The sequence below is a fragment of the Schistocerca cancellata genome, chromosome 4, assembly GCF_023864275.1.
Source record: "Schistocerca cancellata isolate TAMUIC-IGC-003103 chromosome 4, iqSchCanc2.1, whole genome shotgun sequence".
Taxonomy (NCBI): Eukaryota; Metazoa; Arthropoda; class Insecta; order Orthoptera; family Acrididae; genus Schistocerca; species Schistocerca cancellata.
In genome coordinates, this window is record NC_064629.1 from 326,583,681 (window position 1) to 326,602,173 (window position 18,493).

The window sequence follows — 18,493 nt, forward strand, 5'->3', positions numbered from 1 at the left end:
TAAAATAAGTGATAGGTTGTTGGAATACATTCTTAGACGTCAAGGAATCGTCAGTTTAGTGTGGGCGGAGGGCGGGGGGCGGGGGGCGGGGGGCGGGGGGCGGGGGGGGCGGGGGGGGGGAGCGGGGGAGCGGGGGAGGCGGCGAGTTAAAATATTAGGGGGAGACCAAGAAACAAATGGACACGGGTTGCAGTAGTGATTCGGAGATGAGAAGGCTTGCACAGAACAGGGTAGCGTGGAGAGCTGCATAAAAACAGTATTCGGACTGGAGACAACGACATAATACATGTAAAAGTTTTTTTAATAATGGATATATTTTTTGAGATATTCTTAGTCCTGCCTACAGACTAGTTTGCTGGTTCTCAAGCTATGAAACGCAGTTGCTCAGAGCATACGCCTGCCCTCTTTCTTGGAAGCACCATCTTAGTTTCCCGGAAGAGCTGTAGAGGGCGTCACGTAATCGAATTTACATCGACACTATATTATGACGAAGCAACGAAAATAATTTTTTTTTACTGTTGCAGAGGATCTAGAAAGGCCTTTTTGCGAGTGAACCTGCGAACTGCCTTGACGTGAACGACATCGCACGCGCGGTACAACTGAGTGCAGCGCCGCTATCCATCGTGGGAGAAGACTGAATCTGCTGCCATGTTTAGCACAGGGAGCAGTGAGCACACAAACCTCCCGAGCACCTCCAGCACAAACAAGGTAAGATTTCCAACATATGTGGGTATACCCATCGGTAAATTAGGTGGGTTCAGCATCGTAATATTTCAATGTTATTAGACCCCTGTACGATATGAAATGAGTCAGTTTGCACGCTAGCTTTGTACATGATATAAAACCTTATAATAAAATAGTTACCAGATGTTCGTAAATTGTTATAAGTAAATTTAGGTTTTTATCGAAATAATGGAAGCTAATTTGAACGGTTAAGTGTGGACTGCTAGTCTCAAGGCATGCTTTAAAATCGAGAAAAAACATTTGCTGTACTTGAACAGATACTAGTTCAGTGAGACATGCAGCTAGGATCCTACAACCAAGTTCCCCCATAGTTTCTGCTGCGCTTTCGTGCAGCCACATGCTATAAAACCTACGGTGGCCACATCACGAAGTGGTGTACGGTTTGCTTGGGTAGCACCACCAACCTACATAGAGAATCGTAATCAGTTTACGAACACACCTCACTCATTCCTCTTTTAAAATCTAATACCGCCTGAAACATTTGACGCTTGGTTCCTCATATAAAAATAGTTTATCATCTAGCGTCTGTATAATTTAGTACCTAAAGGCTTGGGCAGCTCTGTATAAGATGCACTGTTCGTCTATATGTTGGCCTTAGTATACCGTATTGAAGCAAACTTACTATTAGTAACTAAAAGTAAGCAATTCGTTTGTATTGAGAATTCGTTTACGGAATACGTAAAAGAATTTTTCTTCCTGTTAGACCTTTTGTTAACGAATAAGTTATAAAAAGTTCGCCGCGCGTGGTAGCAGAACGGTCCAGGGCGTCTTGTAACGGTCCGCGCTTATTTCCCCGTCAGAGGTTCGAATCCTTCCTGTGTGTGTGTGTGTGTGTGTGTGTGTGTGTGTGTGTGTGTGTGTGTGTGTGTCAGAGTATTATGCCTAAAGACTAGAGTAAAAATATGCCATATACGCTAATATACTGATTTGCCTTAATATTGATGGTAAATGTAAAAGTTGAATTCTCTAAAAGAATGTTGAGACTAACACACTCATTCGACACGTCTGAAATACCAGCGGGTGTATCATTCACGGCTGGCAACATATGACGATATATATAAATGGTATGCTCTATCCAAAAACAATGGGTCACACTGATATGACACGTATAACCACTAAAACTAAACATTTTACCTTGACACCAGAAATAAATGCCCTAAGCACTAATGAATTACTGCTTAGAATGGTTCTCAAGGTGCAGAATTTTAATAACACGGTTAGTTCGTGTGAATATTCGGCTGTCGGCGTGACATTAGGATAAATAATTTAAAAGCTGTTAGGAACTAAACATGTTTTACATTGGGCATATGCTACAGTGTAGATCGGATAACTCATCAGCTACTGCGAAGTAGCCTAACCGCAGTTTCTTATTCTAAGAAAATAATTTTCTCTTAGTAGGTTAAATTTTTCGAAGACTGCGATTTAAGCTTCATTTACGTAAGATTGCTCAGGTTTCATAGTGCAGTATGCAGTGCTGATGGAGAAAGATACTTTTCGTGCTCGGGAGTATAAAAGGACGTTTCGGAATTTGTCGATTCTGCATGGTGTCAATGATTTTTTTAGAAAATAACCTTTCTCTTATTAGGAAAAATGTCATGTAATTACCAGATATTAAGGGTGGAATGAAGTACGTCGCGAAAGAGCGGATTAGGAAAAAGCCACGGGTTTTTGAGACAAGCACGGCACACAGTTGTGTGCGAAGCTTTTAACGGAATTTACAGCATTTCCACGTTCATTTATTCGTTGGGTCACTTTCATATCTACACCAGGATGCTATAACGACACAGGAAACTGCAAGCTTTTTTTTAAAAACTACAGTAGATGTAGTAGTAATACAGGTAAGTCGCATTACTAATACTGTGTTCTGGAGTATGCTAGTGCGAGGGTTTTCTTTATTCGGGAGCATTAAATGAGCACGACGAGATGGGATTGATATTTAAGACTGGCGTAGTATAATAATCACTGCATCTCAGGTCTGTCACTTTTGTTTCTGTATGACGCTTGCTTAGCCTTTTGTGCTGAATTTTGCAGAGAATTTGCACTAATTGTTCACCTTTCAAGCCTAGCGCAACACGCAATTTTATAAGGAAATTTACTATATTTGCCTCTTAAGGTTTGGAAGACACACTGCATAACCGGGGCATCGAAATATTTGTTCTGGTGCTGCTCACACTCAAACCTCCAGAGGTAAACAGGTACCCAACGCCGAATATTGAGAGTATCAACCAAAACTCAGTTTGTGCTCTGTGCCGTCGTCCAGGGAACGTGCGCAAAACGGTACGCAGTAACTTCTGACCTTCGGAGCACAGGAAAAGCATAACTGTCAGCGTCTTTCGTGTAGGGCTTTCGTGCGGCAGTTGGTAGAGCGTCAGTTTGTCGTACCAAGTGTCACGGGTTCGAGCGCGAGTCACGCCAGTTTTTGTAGAGTAGTACGTGTAAAATGTATATGGGACACCATGTTCCGGAGATATAAGGATTGTTAGTTTATAGCAGTGTTCTATTGGCAGTCCGCTTTTGCTTCGTTTATTTGAAAGTAGAATACCTATAGGGTACATTTGTAGTTTCACAGAAGAAACGTAAACATTCGGAACGGAGGACTAAAGAAACAATTGCATCACAAACACACTGAAGGGTTGTGGTGGTCGTTCCACGCGCGTGATGCAATTGTTTCTTTGTTCTTTTGTTTAGAGTTTATGACTGACTGCCAATAGAACATTGCTGTAAACTCCAAACGATTTTTTAACATCTCGGACATAATGTCCCACATAAGCTTCACATGTAGTACAGACCGTGGTACGACAAACTAAGGCTCTACCCACGCGAGGTCTACGCTGCGACTGTTACGCTATGCCTACCCTCCTCAGGTCACGTGTTACTGCCTACCGTTTACGCACGGTCCGGGTTTACGCACGGTCTCCCGGACTTTCGGCTGATGCTCTGTCGACATATAACCTTTGATACCGATCTAACATCTGGAGGATTGGGTGTTAACACAGCAGACCCCCACAGATGGCTTAAGACCATCTGCTACACGGTAGCAGAATCTAAGTTTTCGTGCCTTTCCAGGCCACCCACTAAATATGAACTCGGCCGATTTAAAACCTCGGGTGTTCTTCAGATGGGTAATAATTCCTACACACGTGCACATTGTAAAATCAGTTAGTTTTACCTATTTCTAAATCGTGTAGAATTAAGACGAAATTATGTGAAGTTTGATGTAACAAGTCAATCTGAATAGTAAGCGCTATCGCAGACTGTAGCAAGATTAGCACACGCTGAATCAGTGACATTTAGCTTTTGTTAAACTAGTGTTCCTTCTGTCACACACTTAAATCATAATTACATATACAGTGCATGAAATTGACAGAAGTGTTTTACAGTACGTATTTAGTTTCCTGTGTTAACTAAGTCGAAATTCCATACTGCAAATCGTTGCTTCCTGGTTATCGTATTTCAGACGGTATCCGGTTCCATAATTTTCAGATCTTTTTTTTCTACCTAATCCTGATATGCTGAAGCCACGGCGTGCCGTGTCCATATTATTTTGCGGCAGTATTTGGCACACGCTCCAACCATGGTTCTCTGCAGCGTGTTCTAATCTTATCTCCAGGCTTCGTAATTTCCTCTTTTTGAAACTGACCATATTCGCCTTAGTAGCCGCATAACATATTCGTTCTTCAGCGTCATTTCTTATATATTTGTTTCACCCTGTACAATTTGTTTGTGGCCTTTCTTCTCAGTTTTGCATCTTTTTCATAGCTTAGATGCTCATCAAACTACATCAAAGATACTTCAACCCTCAGTTAGTCTTGGCAGTGTTCCTATATCAGTATGTTTTCATAAAATTCTTTGACTACATACCCCGTCATTATAAACTAATTTCAAGGCCAGCTTATTTTTTTTGTTTAAGTTTCAGCCATATGGCTAACGTCTTCAGCATTGGTGGAATTGTCACATAGCAATCTGCAAAGAATCGTGTGTACAGTTATAAATAGGATATTTGTAACACCATTACCTGGCCTTTCCTTGTCTAGTTACTATGAGCTTATGAGATACATTTTGAGATGAAGAGGAAAACACATCCCTACAGCAAACCTCTAGTTGCCTTTTCAGTTTACATTTCCCACATTTACCGAGGTTTAGTATTAATATACCTGTCGTGGAGTTTACTCAAAATTTATTCATTCAAGACTGCTACAATACCTGTCATCTTACCATACACTTTCATGAAGCCTGCAAAAATAAAGGCTTCTATATTCCTTGCGCTCCGTTGTCTATAAAGTTCGATGAACAAAATACGTTATCAGTAAATGACCAGACATCTCTAAAAACTGTCCATGTTGCCACCGAGCCTCAATCACGGCCTTGAAAATGCAGTAGTACAGCAATGTAGTCATACAGCCTTCCAGCAAAGTAACATCATTTTTCTCTAATTACTGCAGTTCTCCTGTTCCTTTCTTGAATACAATTAGAATTGATGATTTAAACATGTTTTCCTTCAAGCATTTTATGCTTCTTTCAGGCAGCTGTTAAAATTTGCGGATAGTATTTCTTTCCATGGGCGGGGCTATGATTAGCTTATCTAATCTGAATCCCTCCAGAACGAAAATCCTTATTTTTCATTGGTTTTAATGTTATGTAGGGTGTAGTAAAGCAGGCAACACAGGCTAGCGTGGAGAACAGCGTCTGGACGACGACGACGACTGTCTCCAGCCTGGTACTTTTCTATTTATAATTTCAGCTGATGGTTACATGCTGCTTATTTCCCTATTGAAGGTTGTCTTCTCTTGCAACAGCTCCTGAAAAATATCCATTTTTCAAAAGATATGATTTTCTCCTCGTCTATGATAGAAATCCGATGTTTTTTGGCACTGCTCCCTCCTATATTACTCCGTATATCCTCGCATTTCTGGATCGAAATGTTTATATTTGTTATAATGCTTCTTTCTTGACTGACGTAGCTCAGCATACCTTTGTCCCCTTAACGGATTGTACTCAGCCATTTTGTAATATTCACTTTTCAGAGCAATCAGTTTCTCCAATTTTTTACCCAGCTATTCGTTGGCATTTCAGGATTTATGCTAATAATCAGTCCACTCGGTTTTAAGGGGTTTCTCGTCTCGGAGCCTTTTATGCTCATGTTGAATATTTTTCTACAAAATTTTTTCATACAGCTGTTTACTAACAAACAAAAGTAAATCCTAAAAACTATGTAGATAGTTTCTGGCCTAAAATTGCTAAGCCTATGCAGCACAAGATGGCGGTAAAAAACCTACGTGCGGGTTGCGGAACTAAACGGTTCACACAATTAGGGTGAAGTATAGATCTGCAGCCAAAACTAAACATATGCCCCTAATCAGAATTACATTCTATATGGCGTGAACCTCGGAAAGCAAATTTCCCGCGGTGCATTTCAAAATAACTGCCACTTGAAAACGTAGGTACTAAAAATCGACTTATTTTATTGCCTTTAAATGTAAATAACATTCTGAAAAAATTAAGTTCAGGCGAGAATTATAAATGTCTATTTCTTTAAAACCGAAACTGCATCCAATTTCAGAGTAGTTTTGATTCATTCGCATCAGTTTGAAAACCGTTGTCGAGAAATATACATTTAAAGTTTTAAGTTCGATTTTTATGTATTTAACTTCAAATTTTTTCAACTTACCATTAATATGCTGTTCCTTGGCAGTACAGTAAACCTTCGTTTTCTTCGAGGAGCTCATTTTCTAAAGTGCAGGTCTCTAGCCTCGACGCTGCTCCGGAACGAGCGCCGGTCCGAACGCTTGAGGCGTCCCTTTTCATGGCGAATGACCAAGCCGTGGTGCCGATAACGACTACGACTTTATTATGCAAGAAACCCTTAAGTCCATCGTTAAATAAGACACACGCACGAATGTTACAAATCTGAACTACCTGTACACTCGAAAACATGTTTTGGAGCACACGTCCAAATTAATGAATTCATTGCTTCATTGCTTCATTGCTGTTCTGCGGATAGGCTTAAGGGGCTCCAGAACGCCCTATACTTGCAATGTTAAAATAACACTTATAAATTACATCTTTCCTCACAAAGTATTTGAGGTAGGAAGTTGAACTTTTTACAGATTATTTATTGGAATATGGGCTACAACTTAACACAGGGATTTTACAAAATTTTAGTTCAGTTATTAAAGATGATTTTTTTTCAATTGTAATGAAAATAGACAATTTTTTGTAATTTTTTATTTATATATTCAAAAATACAGTTTTTTGGAAAAAGGCTGTGTTAAATTATGCAGAAGGTACTGTGTAACATTTACTGAAAGTTTGAAACATATGTTTGGAAGATCCTTAGAAAACATGTAATTAGTATGAGAAAATAAAAGTTTTGGGAATCGAGCGACAAAGATTGGATTAACTTTTTAGTGCATTCCAGGTCCATAGGATGGATTATCTTCATCCTCTGCAAACTCCTCCTCCAGCTTCCTCTTGTTCCTCCTCCTGTTTACTCTTGCTTGTATTTCTAGACTCTTTACAGCCCTGTCTGCAGCCCGAAGGCGTTCCTTGTCTAAAGCAAGCATCGCTCGTACCATGTTAGAACCTATCTTCATTCCCATATTTCTAAATACCTTGCACCTTACAATGTTGCCATCATTGAAAGTCGCAACAGCATCATACACACCAAAGTGAAGTGTTTCTATTCCAACAAATACAGTCTTGGGGATTCTCGACCATATAACACTATTTACACTTTCATTGGGGTTTTGAGTTTTTCCGTGAATACACTTTTTCAACAGTTCAGGTGCTGCTAAGTCTCTGAAAATAGGTTTTATCACCTCCATTATTGCATGAGGCAGACTATGCTTATGAGTGTACACTTCACCAGTTAGCAATCGCCCGCATCTCGTGGTCGTGCGGTAGCGTTCTCGCTTCCCACGCCCGGGTTCCCGGGTTCGATTCCCGGCGGGGTCAGGGATTTTCTCTGCCTCGTGATGGCTGGGTGTTGTGTGCTGTCCTTAGGTTGGTTAGGTTTAAGTAGTTCTAAGTTCTAGGGGACTTATGACCACAGCAGTTGAGTCCCATAGTGCTCAGAGCCATTTTTTGAAGTTGGCAATCCTTTGTTATATTTACATCAACTGTCTTCTTCTTTGGGACACAAGCTATGTTGGGGATTTTCATCGGTTGAAGAAGTATGAAAAAAAAAAGAGCCCAAACAGCCTTCTTCATTTCGTCGACACTTTGTATTTTGCCTAATAGCCATTCCATAATAGTTCTGTATTTTGTCAATTACACTGTCAGTTAACCTTCCCTTCCCGTCCAACCCTTTACCATCACTGAGTTTTTGTTTTTTGTACGAAGCTTTCAGTCGCCGAAGTCTTGTTCCCATCCGCTTCTGTACGTGTCCAATACACTCAAATTTCTGCACTACAACATCATCACCATAGGGCTTCAGCCCTTGAACATGTTTGAAACTTTTAGAATCACCGTCACCAAGGTAATTAACATATCGCACTTTATCACACGCCTCAGAACGCTGGAATATACTGGCAACACCAGCCACTTCCATTCCTCCACTACTGCCACTATAGTTAGCTTTGCAATTATTTTCATGTGTACCTTTATATTTTTGTGGACATCTACAATACTTTGATATTACTGCTACATCTAAAACTTTCCCTGTATACATACTGGTGGCAGATACTACACCATGAAGAGATGTGTGTCCCCGTTTATGCCAGGTACCATCGAACGCTGCAGTCAAATCTCTGTTACCATTATTTTCCATTACTGCCTCTTCCACAGCGTTCTTCATAGATTCTATACAGACATCTTCTACTTTAGACCCTATTAATTTATTATAGGTCGTAAACTTGGTTGGGGGATTTGGAAGATTCATGATGCCACAGAAAATTGCACCTGCAGTAGCACCCTTACCAACTGAACGCAAGGAATAAACAAATCTAATGTTGTGTTCGTAGATTTTGCTACCATTTTCTTCAGTTGCAGTTACTGCAACACTGTTCCAAAAGGTGGTCATGTATGAACACTTATCACATTTCAGTTGTATTTCACTAGCAAGTCCTACGTGCTTTATTATGGAGAGTTCCAGACCAACTTCACTACAATGAATACATCTTACACAGTTTGAAAAAATTCCTTTGAGAACCGATATATCAAATATTTCATTCACATCCGATTCGCCCATAAAACATTCATAGTTTTCACTCATTGAACCAAGCTTCTTCTGTGAAGTATTTTCTTTCCCACTTTGACTGCTACGGGCAGCTGTACTTCAGAGGTTAGGTTCACTCACTTGGTTATCGTCTTTATTGTTTACAGTAATAACACATACCTTTGGCTTTCCAACATTTCTCCTTTTCTTAAAAGCCTTCAGAGGATTTCTAATAACTTTACTTTTACTCATTATTATACTTCAACAAAACAGAGACTCAAGAAACAGAATTAATTACGAATATTTTCGAGATAACGACAGAGTAAATAAACATGAAACAATCGACAATCACACCAGCGATATATATTGAACCATCACAGGTTAGCCACAACACATACTTTATCTCACATCACTAAAATGTACCTGATGAACACGGACGTTAATAATACCATTTGACAGCAGTTTAACAGTGCCACAGTGGGTCACGCCCATGTAGAACACATTTCAAAAAAAATTTAAAAATAGTTGTAGTCATCGGAATTGAATAAATTATGTATCTATTAAAAGGTAATAGTCTGCAGATTCAGAAAACGCAAAAAAGTAAAAATTGAACTTTTCATGATTTTGAGCCTTTCCGGAGCCCCTTAAAGGCATCTCTTGATGACATTGTCGCCAGTCAAATGATTGTACATATCAGCCGCAACTTCAACTTAAAGAGCCTCATCCCTAAGCTGGTGGGGAAGGGAGGCAGACTTCCATGAATTATCAACTTCTCCGCGTGTGAGGACAGCCTTCGTTCCCACCCATGAGACTGGCATGCTGACTTTTCGTCAGGGCGCAGATGACCGTGATGTTGAGCGCTCTTTACCTCAAATAATCACCACCATAGCTTCAGTAACGTCACTCCTCAGTGCTGGCTTACGATCAGAAGTATCCAGTGTCCTGATCATCTCAGCTTGCTTCCATTTACACCAACTTTCAGAACAGTAATCGTGCTGCGGATTATCATTCGTTGAATTCTTGTGATAGTCTCACAAAAACCGCTTTCTTCTCCTCACTTTTGTTGAAGACATGTACTAGACATCAACACATATGTCTGTATTTTCTTCTACCTAGAATGTGAATGTTAAAACAGAGACAGACACAGAGAGAGAGAGAGAGAGAGAGAGAGAGAGAGAGAGAGAGAGAGAGAGAGAGAGAGAGAGAGAGAGAGATTGATCGAAGTCGCAAAATGCCAAAGAGCCGAGAGTGACTACAGTGGGAGTACGCGCGCTTACATTGAAACGTGATCTTCAAGTGCTAGTTTCCCGTCAAAATCCTTTTGATTATGTATTCTTAAGATAGAGCCAAAATACAGGAAAACTATTTTTTTAAATCGCGAGACGGTAAAATCTCCTTAACTGACTGTAAATTCGAAATTCGTTTGAATGCACGTGACACTCGAAGACTTGAATCCTCCTCCTCCTCCTCCTCCTCCACCACCACCATCTCCATCTTTGCTGCTTTGCTTGGCGCGATCTAGGACAGGTTCCTTTATCCAGCGGTTCTTACAAATGATGTACAACAGGTAGGGTGGCTAACCAGAATAAAATGGCTTCAAAATAGAGATCTTTGTTCTGCCACCCATCAAGGTCATTTATTTGTAAAACGCAGTTCGTATACAGTCACTCTGTAGGTTAACACAGGCAGCTGAAGAAACATACTGTGTAATAGAAGATTGTGACCAGCCGATTGACGAGAGGTATTCTTTCACAAATACCTGAAAATTTGCTTGCAACAGTGTTTACACACAGGGTACTTAGTCATAATTCCAAAAACAGAAACTGCAGAGTTGTAACTTTTCCCTTATTCATCAAAGTGCAAATGTGGAGTTCGAATGAAACGATAACAGCAACTGGTACTGCTCGTAGCAGACATCTGGCTAATGTTGTCACTAGCTTTTGGTACTAGACTGCTGCAGTGCGGAACATTTCCTGTAATGTTGTTGTGTAATATATACTACTGTAAATGAGCCCATGATTTTTAATTTTATCATGTTGTTAATGCTATAGACATGTTTTATGATAAGTGTTTAGGCTTACAGGGTCTCAAGGAGCATGCAAGTAAGAAAGATAGGCAGATAAAAAGTTTTATTTCTATTTCCCACTATATATCTATCACTTGAGCCTTGTCCTGCAGTTACGCATGGTCAGCCATCGTTAATCGGATTTGGCATGTTAATGGTTAAGAGGTGGCTGGATGCCCTTCCTGCCACCACCCCGAACCCCCCCCCCCCCCCCCCCGGGATGGAATTAGTGTACCCCAACTGTCTGCATCGGGTGTACTCCATGGAATAGTGAGAAAGTGTTCAGATGTCTGTGAGCCGTGTAACTGTGGCGGAACATGGGGACCAGTCCGGTATTCACCTAGTGGGATGTGGAAAACCGCCTAAAAACATCCAGGCTGGCAGGCACACTGGCCCTCGTCGTTAATCCGCCGGACGCATTCGATCCGGGGCCGGCGCGCCTACCAGAGTCCAGGAAGCAGCGTGTTAGCGCTCTTGGCTACCCTGGCGGGTCATCTGCCTACTTCCCTCTCTGTTCCTAAAGTTTCCCCTTCTGCAAAGCGATTGATTGAACGTGCTTCAGGACCTGAAATGGGAATCCCTAGGGGGAAGGTGACGTTCTCTTCAAGGAACACCACTGAGAAAATTTAGAGAACTGGAATTTGAAGCTGCTTGCAGAAAGCTATTCTACTGCCACGAACGTACTCTTCGTGTAAGGACCATGAAGACCGAAGAAACTGAGGTTCCTATGGAGGTATATACAGTTGTTTCTCCCTCGCTCTATTTGCTAGTAAAACAGGAAATGAAATGATTGGCAGTGGTAAAAGGTACCGTCCGCTTTGCACCGTACGGTGACTTGCGGTGTATATATCTACATGTAGATGGTCTGCGGCTTTGCTGCCTGCTGTCGGAATTAGTTGAGAGCTAAATGATGGTAGAAACCAAGGAGGCAGAGTATGGGCGTGAACACCGCTAAATGTCCGTTCTCCACAGTAGCTTTGTCCGTTCTTGAGCTCTAGCTCAGTTTCTAGTAGAAAATTCTGTAATTCTATTGACTTCGACAGAGGGCAGTGCCGAAAAATGGTAAATATGTATCCCTATCCAACCGAAGTAGGACGTTTCGCTGCCGCCACATGGCTATTCTTAAACATGGAAACAACGTGAAAGTTTGCACGCAACTACATTATTCACAAAGCCGCCAGTGCATCAGTGTTTGCCAGCCACATAAAATTCTGTACTGTTTACTCGCGGTTTAGGGAGAAGGGTTCATGTGAAAGACTGTGAGCACTCTACAGCTCCTGCAGCTGGTTTTTCTTGTAAAATTAGGCACAAGGAATGTGGAAAATATGGGAGAGTATCGATGCAAATAAAGTTTTGTTGTGCAATATGCTAAGACAGACGATAGCGCAAATTGTCCAAAGTAGAATGGGTAGGTTATTAAAAGAAAAAAGTAAACTACAAACACAGTACCTGTCCTGGTGGAGTGCGATGTGTACCGTTCTCCAGTCGGACGACATGCGTCGCTATGTAGGCACAAACAGAGACCTACTATAGAAAAGCTATTCAGGTAGCTAGTATTAAATCAAGGAGGATTTAGCCGAGAATCACTGAACACTATACACAGTTGGTCTTTATAAGGAAGACCGTGGGAATGAATTCCGGGAAATTTTGGGTGTCAGACAGCTGCGTAAATGAAGAGCTACTAGTAAACGCAAGGAGACAGTAGCGGAACATTTCGCTATTACATCCCCGTCTTTTTCCCAGTGTGTGAAAGTATCCATACTCCCACAAACAGTGCGATCACTGAGTAGTGGTTCGGCTTCCCGTGTCAGCGACGAGCCTTAAAACTGCGTTTCTAGGTAAGAGTTGCGTTTTGCATGTCTGCACGCGCACGGGGTGACAGTTATTGTAGGTTGATATGTCACAAAGGTGATACATAAATTAACTTGAAATGGTGAATCATTGAAACAAGGCATTTTACGTCCCGCAGAAGTGGGAAAATATAAAAAATTCCAAATAGTTACGGGTTGCCTTCATCTGCTGCACGATGACAGACCACAGGGCGCACAGTGTGAGGCTGAGACAGGCCGCCCCAAATATATCCGGAATGAATGAATAAATAAATCGAGGTGCCCCCCAGGGGGCTCAACACTTAGTTGCTGGGTACGGGCTTGGCGACCCCGGGGTCCCTGAGCTGGGGACTGGGAAGCGCCACCAGTCCTCAATACCTTAAGCTCTGAGCGTGCTTCAACGACCACCGTGAGGCGTGACAGTGGAACGTTGTACGGTACAGAGCCTGGGGATCTTGGCTTAACTGCCTGGGTCGCGAGGATGTTATAAACCTCAATAAAAAAAACCTCAATCTCAAGGTGTGCTGCGCGCCGAGGAGACGCATGGCTGTTGAGGTAGAACAGTTGCTAGCGAGCGACCTCTGGTGAACCTGCCGCCCCCCCCCCCAAGTTGTATTAGGCTTACCCAGGCAAGCGGGGCTCTGTCTGGGTGGATATTCCTTCTCCTAGCTGTTCGTGGGACCACCATGAAACGGAATACGAATAGTGCGCAGCACGAGTCTCTAAGAAAGGTAAATGCAATGCTTTACAGTATGACCACCAATCGTTCCCTTCCCTGTCCACACCAGGGGAGGAACGGCGGTCTGAATTACCTGGTGAGACGTATTCTCCTCGATTTCTGGTTTGCAGCCGAAGAGATGGGGACTCATTTCTAACCACAAAGCCTCAGTTTTTTGTGGAAAATTTAGAGGACAAGTTCGGAGAAGTTGAGGGCCTGTCTAAAACGAGGTCTGGAGCAGTCCTCATACAGACATCATCCCCAGCACAGTCACGAGCATTATTTGCTTGTGACAAGCTCCGTGATGTTTCGGTCTCCATTACGCCTCATAAGAGCCTCAATATGGTTCAGGGACTTGGTTCTCATCATGACCTGTTGTTTCAGTCTGACGACGAGCTTTGTGCAAATCTGGAACGTTGTGGTGTCCACTTTGTACGACGTGTCTTCAGGGGACCTAAAGATAGTAGGGTCGCCACCGGCGCCTTCATCTTGGCTTTCGAGGGAGACACCCTCCCCGAGGTCAAGGTGGTGATATGTCGATGTGATGTTAAGCCTTACGTCCCTCCTCCCATGTGTTGCTTTAAGTGCTGGAGGTTTGGGCATATGTCATAGAGATGTGACGCCAACCCTACCCATCGGGACTGTGGACGTGCCTCCCACCCCAACGTCCCATGTTTGGCACCTCTTGTTTGTGTCAACTGCAGACAGAAACATTCACCTTGTTGGTCAGACTGTGCAGTTTATCAAAAAGAACAGAAGATTATGAAGTATAAGCCCTTGGACAGGCTCACTTACACAGAGGCTAAATGCAGGTATGACCGACTTCACCTTGTGCGCATTTCATCGACGTTTGCTGCAGCAGCTTTGATGTCGCTGTCCATGGCGACGAGCCCCCAAACTCGGCCACTTTTTGTGGGCCCTCTAGCCCGGCCGTCTATTCCTGCCCCCCCCCCCTCCCCCCAGGTAGTTGGGAACACCCTCTTCCATTGCTCCCCTGTTATCAACATCGGGAGAAAAAACTCCTCCTTCTTTGGGGACTTCAGTCCCCACCTCTGCGCTGGAGAAGTGCCCGCCTCCTCTGGCTCCCCTCGCGCAGAAAGGATCGATTGGTGCCCTCTCTTCCACAGTTACTGCCCCTCCAGATGGCAGCCAGTGGCTGAAAAAGCCATCGCCTGAGGGCTGTAGGTCTTCCAGGTCTTCCTCAGTCCATGAAACTGGGTCAGAAAAGCCCACCCAGCCTAATAAACCGAGGGACAAATGGGACCCTACGAAAAAGAAGAATCTCCCCAGGGGGTCCACAACTCTTTTGTGGATACGTGCGTAGCGAGCACGGGACCCCGAGCTAATGTGGCCTTCCTTCCTTTCCGGGCTGCATACCTTCCCTTTCCGCATCCTTCCCCATCCCGCATCTTCGCCCCTCCTCCCCTCACCTCTGGCTCTATGCTTCCCTTTCTCCCCATCTGGGAGTATGGTTTGTGCCTACGTCCGGAGACGGACGCTCGTAAATGTACTGCATTCTTCGCCTTCCTTGCTTTTATGTCTTCTTCCTTCCTTTGTCCTTCTCTTTTCCTTACCTCTTCTCTTTTCCTTACCTCTTCTCTTTTCCTTACCTCTTCTCTTTTCCTTACCTCTTCTCTTTTCCTTACCTCTTCTCTTTTCCTTACCTCTTCTCTTTTCCTTACCTCTTCTCTTTTCCTTACCTCTTCTCTTTTCCTTACCTCTTCTCTTTTCCTTACCTCTTCTCTTTTCCTTACCTCTTCTCTTTTCCTTACCTCTTCTCTTTTCCTTACCTCTTCTCTTTTCCTTACCTCTTCTCTTTTCCTTACCTCTTCTCTTTTCCTTACCTCTTCTCTTTTCCTTACCTCTTCTCTTTTCCTTACCTCTTCTCTTTTCCTTACCTCTTCTCTTTTCCTTACCTCTTCTCTTTTCCTTACCTCTTCTCTTTTCCTTACCTCTTCTCTTTTCCTTACCTCTTCTCTTTTCCTTACCTCTTCTCTTTTCCTTACCTCTTCTCTTTTCCTTACCTCTTCTCTTTTCCTTACCTCTTCTCTTTTCCTTACCTCTTCTCTTTTCCTTACCTCTTCTCTTTTCCTTACCTCTTCTCTTTTCCTTACCTCTTCTCTTTTCCTTACCTCTTCTCTTTTCCTTACCTCTTCTCTTTTCCTTACCTCTTCTCTTTTCCTTACCTCTTCTCTTTTCCTTACCTCTTCTCTTTTCCTTACCTCTTCTCTTTTCCTTACCTCTTCTCTTTTCCTTACCTCTTCTCTTTTCCTTACCTCTTCTCTTTTCCTTACCTCTTCTCTTTTCCTTACCTCTTCTCTTTTCCTTACCTCTTCTCTTTTCCTTACCTCTTCTCTTTTCCTTACCTCTTCTCTTTTCCTTACCTCTTCTCTTTTCCTTACCTCTTCTCTTTTCCTTACCTCTTCTCTTTTCCTTACCTCTTCTCTTTTCCCTACCTCTTCTCTTTTCCCTACCTCTTCTCTTTTCCCTACCTCTTCTCTTTTCCCTACCTCTTCTCTTTTCCCTACCTCTTCTCTCTTCCCTACCTCTTCTCTCTTCCCTACCTCTTCTCTCTTCCCTACCTCTTCTCTCTTCCCTACCTCTTCTCTCTTCCCTACCTCTTCTCTCTTCCCTACCTCTTCTCTCTTCCCTACCTCTTCTCTCTTCCCTACCTCTTCTCTCTTCCCTACCTCTTCTCTCTTCCCTACCTCTTCTCTCTTCCCTACCTCTTCTCTCTTCCCTACCTCTTCTCTCTTCCCTACCTCTTCTCTCTTCCCTACCTCTTCTCTCTTCCCTACCTCTTCTCTCTTCCCTACCTCTTCTCTCTTCCCTACCTCTTCTCTCTTCCCTACCTCTTCTCTCTTCCCTACCTCTTCTCTCTTCCCTACCTCTTCTCTCTTCCCTACCTCTTCTCTCTTCCCTACCTCTTCTCTCTTCCCTACCTCTTCTCTCTTCCCTACCTCTTCTCTCTTCCCTACCTCTTCTCTCTTCCCTACCTCTTCTCTCTTCCCTACCTCTTCTCTCTTCCCTACCTCTTCTCTCTTCCCTACCTCTTCTCTCTTCCCTACCTCTTCTCTCTTCCCTACCTCTTCTCTCTTCCCTACCTCTTCTCTCTTCCCTACCTCTTCTCTCTTCCCTACCTCTTCTCTCTTCCCTACCTCTTCTCTCTTCCCTACCTCTTCTCTCTTCCCTACCTCTTCTCTCTTCCCTACCTCTTCTCTCTTCCCTACCTCTTCTCTCTTCCCTACCTCTTCTCTCTTCCCTACCTCTTCTCTCTTCCCTACCTCTTCTCTCTTCCCTACCTCTTCTCTCTTCCCTACCTCTTCTCTCTTCCCTACCTCTTCTCTCTTCCCTACCTCTTCTCTCTTCCCTACCTCTTCTCTCTTCCCTACCTCTTCTCTCTTCCCTACCTCTTCTCTCTTCCCTACCTCTTCTCTCTTCCCTACCTCTTCTCTCTTCCCTACCTCTTCTCTCTTCCCTACCTCTTCTCTCTTCCCTACCTCTTCTCTCTTCCCTACCTCTTCTCTCTTCCCTACCTCTTCTCTCTTCCCTACCTCTTCTCTCTTCCCTACCTCTTCTCTCTTCCCTACCTCTTCTCTCTTCCCTACCTCTTCTCTCTTCCCTACCTCTTCTCTCTTCCCTACCTCTTCTCTCTTCCCTACCTCTTCTCTCTTCCCTACCTCTTCTCTCTTCCCTACCTCTTCTCTCTTCCCTACCTCTTCTCTCTTCCCTACCTCTTCTCTCTTCCCTACCTCTTCTCTCTTCCCTACCTCTTCTCTCTTCCCTACCTCTTCTCTCTTCCCTACCTCTTCTCTCTTCCCTACCTCTTCTCTCTTCCCTACCTCTTCTCTCTTCCCTACCTCTTCTCTCTTCCCTACCTCTTCTCTCTTCCCTACCTCTTCTCTCTTCCCTACCTCTTCTCTCTTCCCTACCTCTTCTCTCTTCCCTACCTCTTCTCTCTTCCCTACCTCTTCTCTCTTCCCTACCTCTTCTCTCTTCCCTACCTCTTCTCTCTTCCCTACCTCTTCTCTCTTCCCTACCTCTTCTCTCTTCCCTACCTCTTCTCTCTTCCCTACCTCTTCTCTCTTCCCTACCTCTTCTCTCTTCCCTACCTCTTCTCTCTTCCCTACCTCTTCTCTCTTCCCTACCTCTTCTCTCTTCCCTACCTCTTCTCTCTTCCCTACCTCTTCTCTCTTCCCTACCTCTTCTCTCTTCCCTACCTCTTCTCTCTTCCCTACCTCTTCTCTCTTCCCTACCTCTTCTCTCTTCCCTACCTCTTCTCTCTTCCCTACCTCTTCTCTCTTGGTCCCTCCGTCCGTTTGTCGGGAGGTGTGACCTGAGGTGTGAACAATTACGTAAGGCGGGAGTGCCCTCAGAGAGGGCCCCCACAAGGGAGGAGCGCGCCATCGGAGACGCCGGTAATCATGGGGGATTCTTCCGCAATGGTTTCCTCACATTCCACTATGTCTGCTCACAAACGTAAGTATACTGAGTCTCAGCCACAGACAGTTCTTCCATCGTTGCCACAGTTCCTTGTTGTTTCTCGGTCTGACGAAGGTCACGACTTCTCCACGGTCAACCCTTTCATTATTAAGAAAGGTGTCGACGCAATTGCAGGTCCTGTAAAGTCTTGTTCCAGATTACGGAATGGTACCCTGTTGTTAGAAACACACAGTGCCCTCCAGGCACAAAAATTGTTGCGTACTTCTCTGCTCCACACCTTCCCTGTCCGGGTAGAACCGCACCGTACCTTAAATTCCTCGCGTGGAGTCGTTTATACACGCTCCCTCGATGGTTTGTCTGACGAAGAAATTCAGCACTACCTGTCTGGCCAGGGCGTAACGGCTGTTCATAGAGTTATGAAAAGGGTTGACACAAACATCATTCCAACCCGCCTGTATTCTTGACATTTGACAAAGTTCAACTCCCATCGAAAATCAAAGCAGGCTATGAGATAATTTCCGTTCGTCCTTATGTCCCAA

The 18,493-nt window shown here is 43.6% G+C and overlaps 1 protein-coding gene across 1 annotated transcript in view; it reads left to right on the forward strand.

The window, feature by feature from the left end:
* Positions 1–578: 578 nt before the first annotated feature.
* The window catches only part of LOC126184171 (uncharacterized), a 35,581-nt gene continuing 17,666 nt past the window's right edge, over positions 579–18,493 (forward strand). The window contains exon 1 of the mRNA XM_049926540.1: positions 579–708. Within this exon, the coding sequence (XP_049782497.1) occupies positions 649–708 (60 nt within the window). The 5' untranslated portion in view covers positions 579–648. The remainder of the gene's footprint in view (positions 709–18,493) is intronic.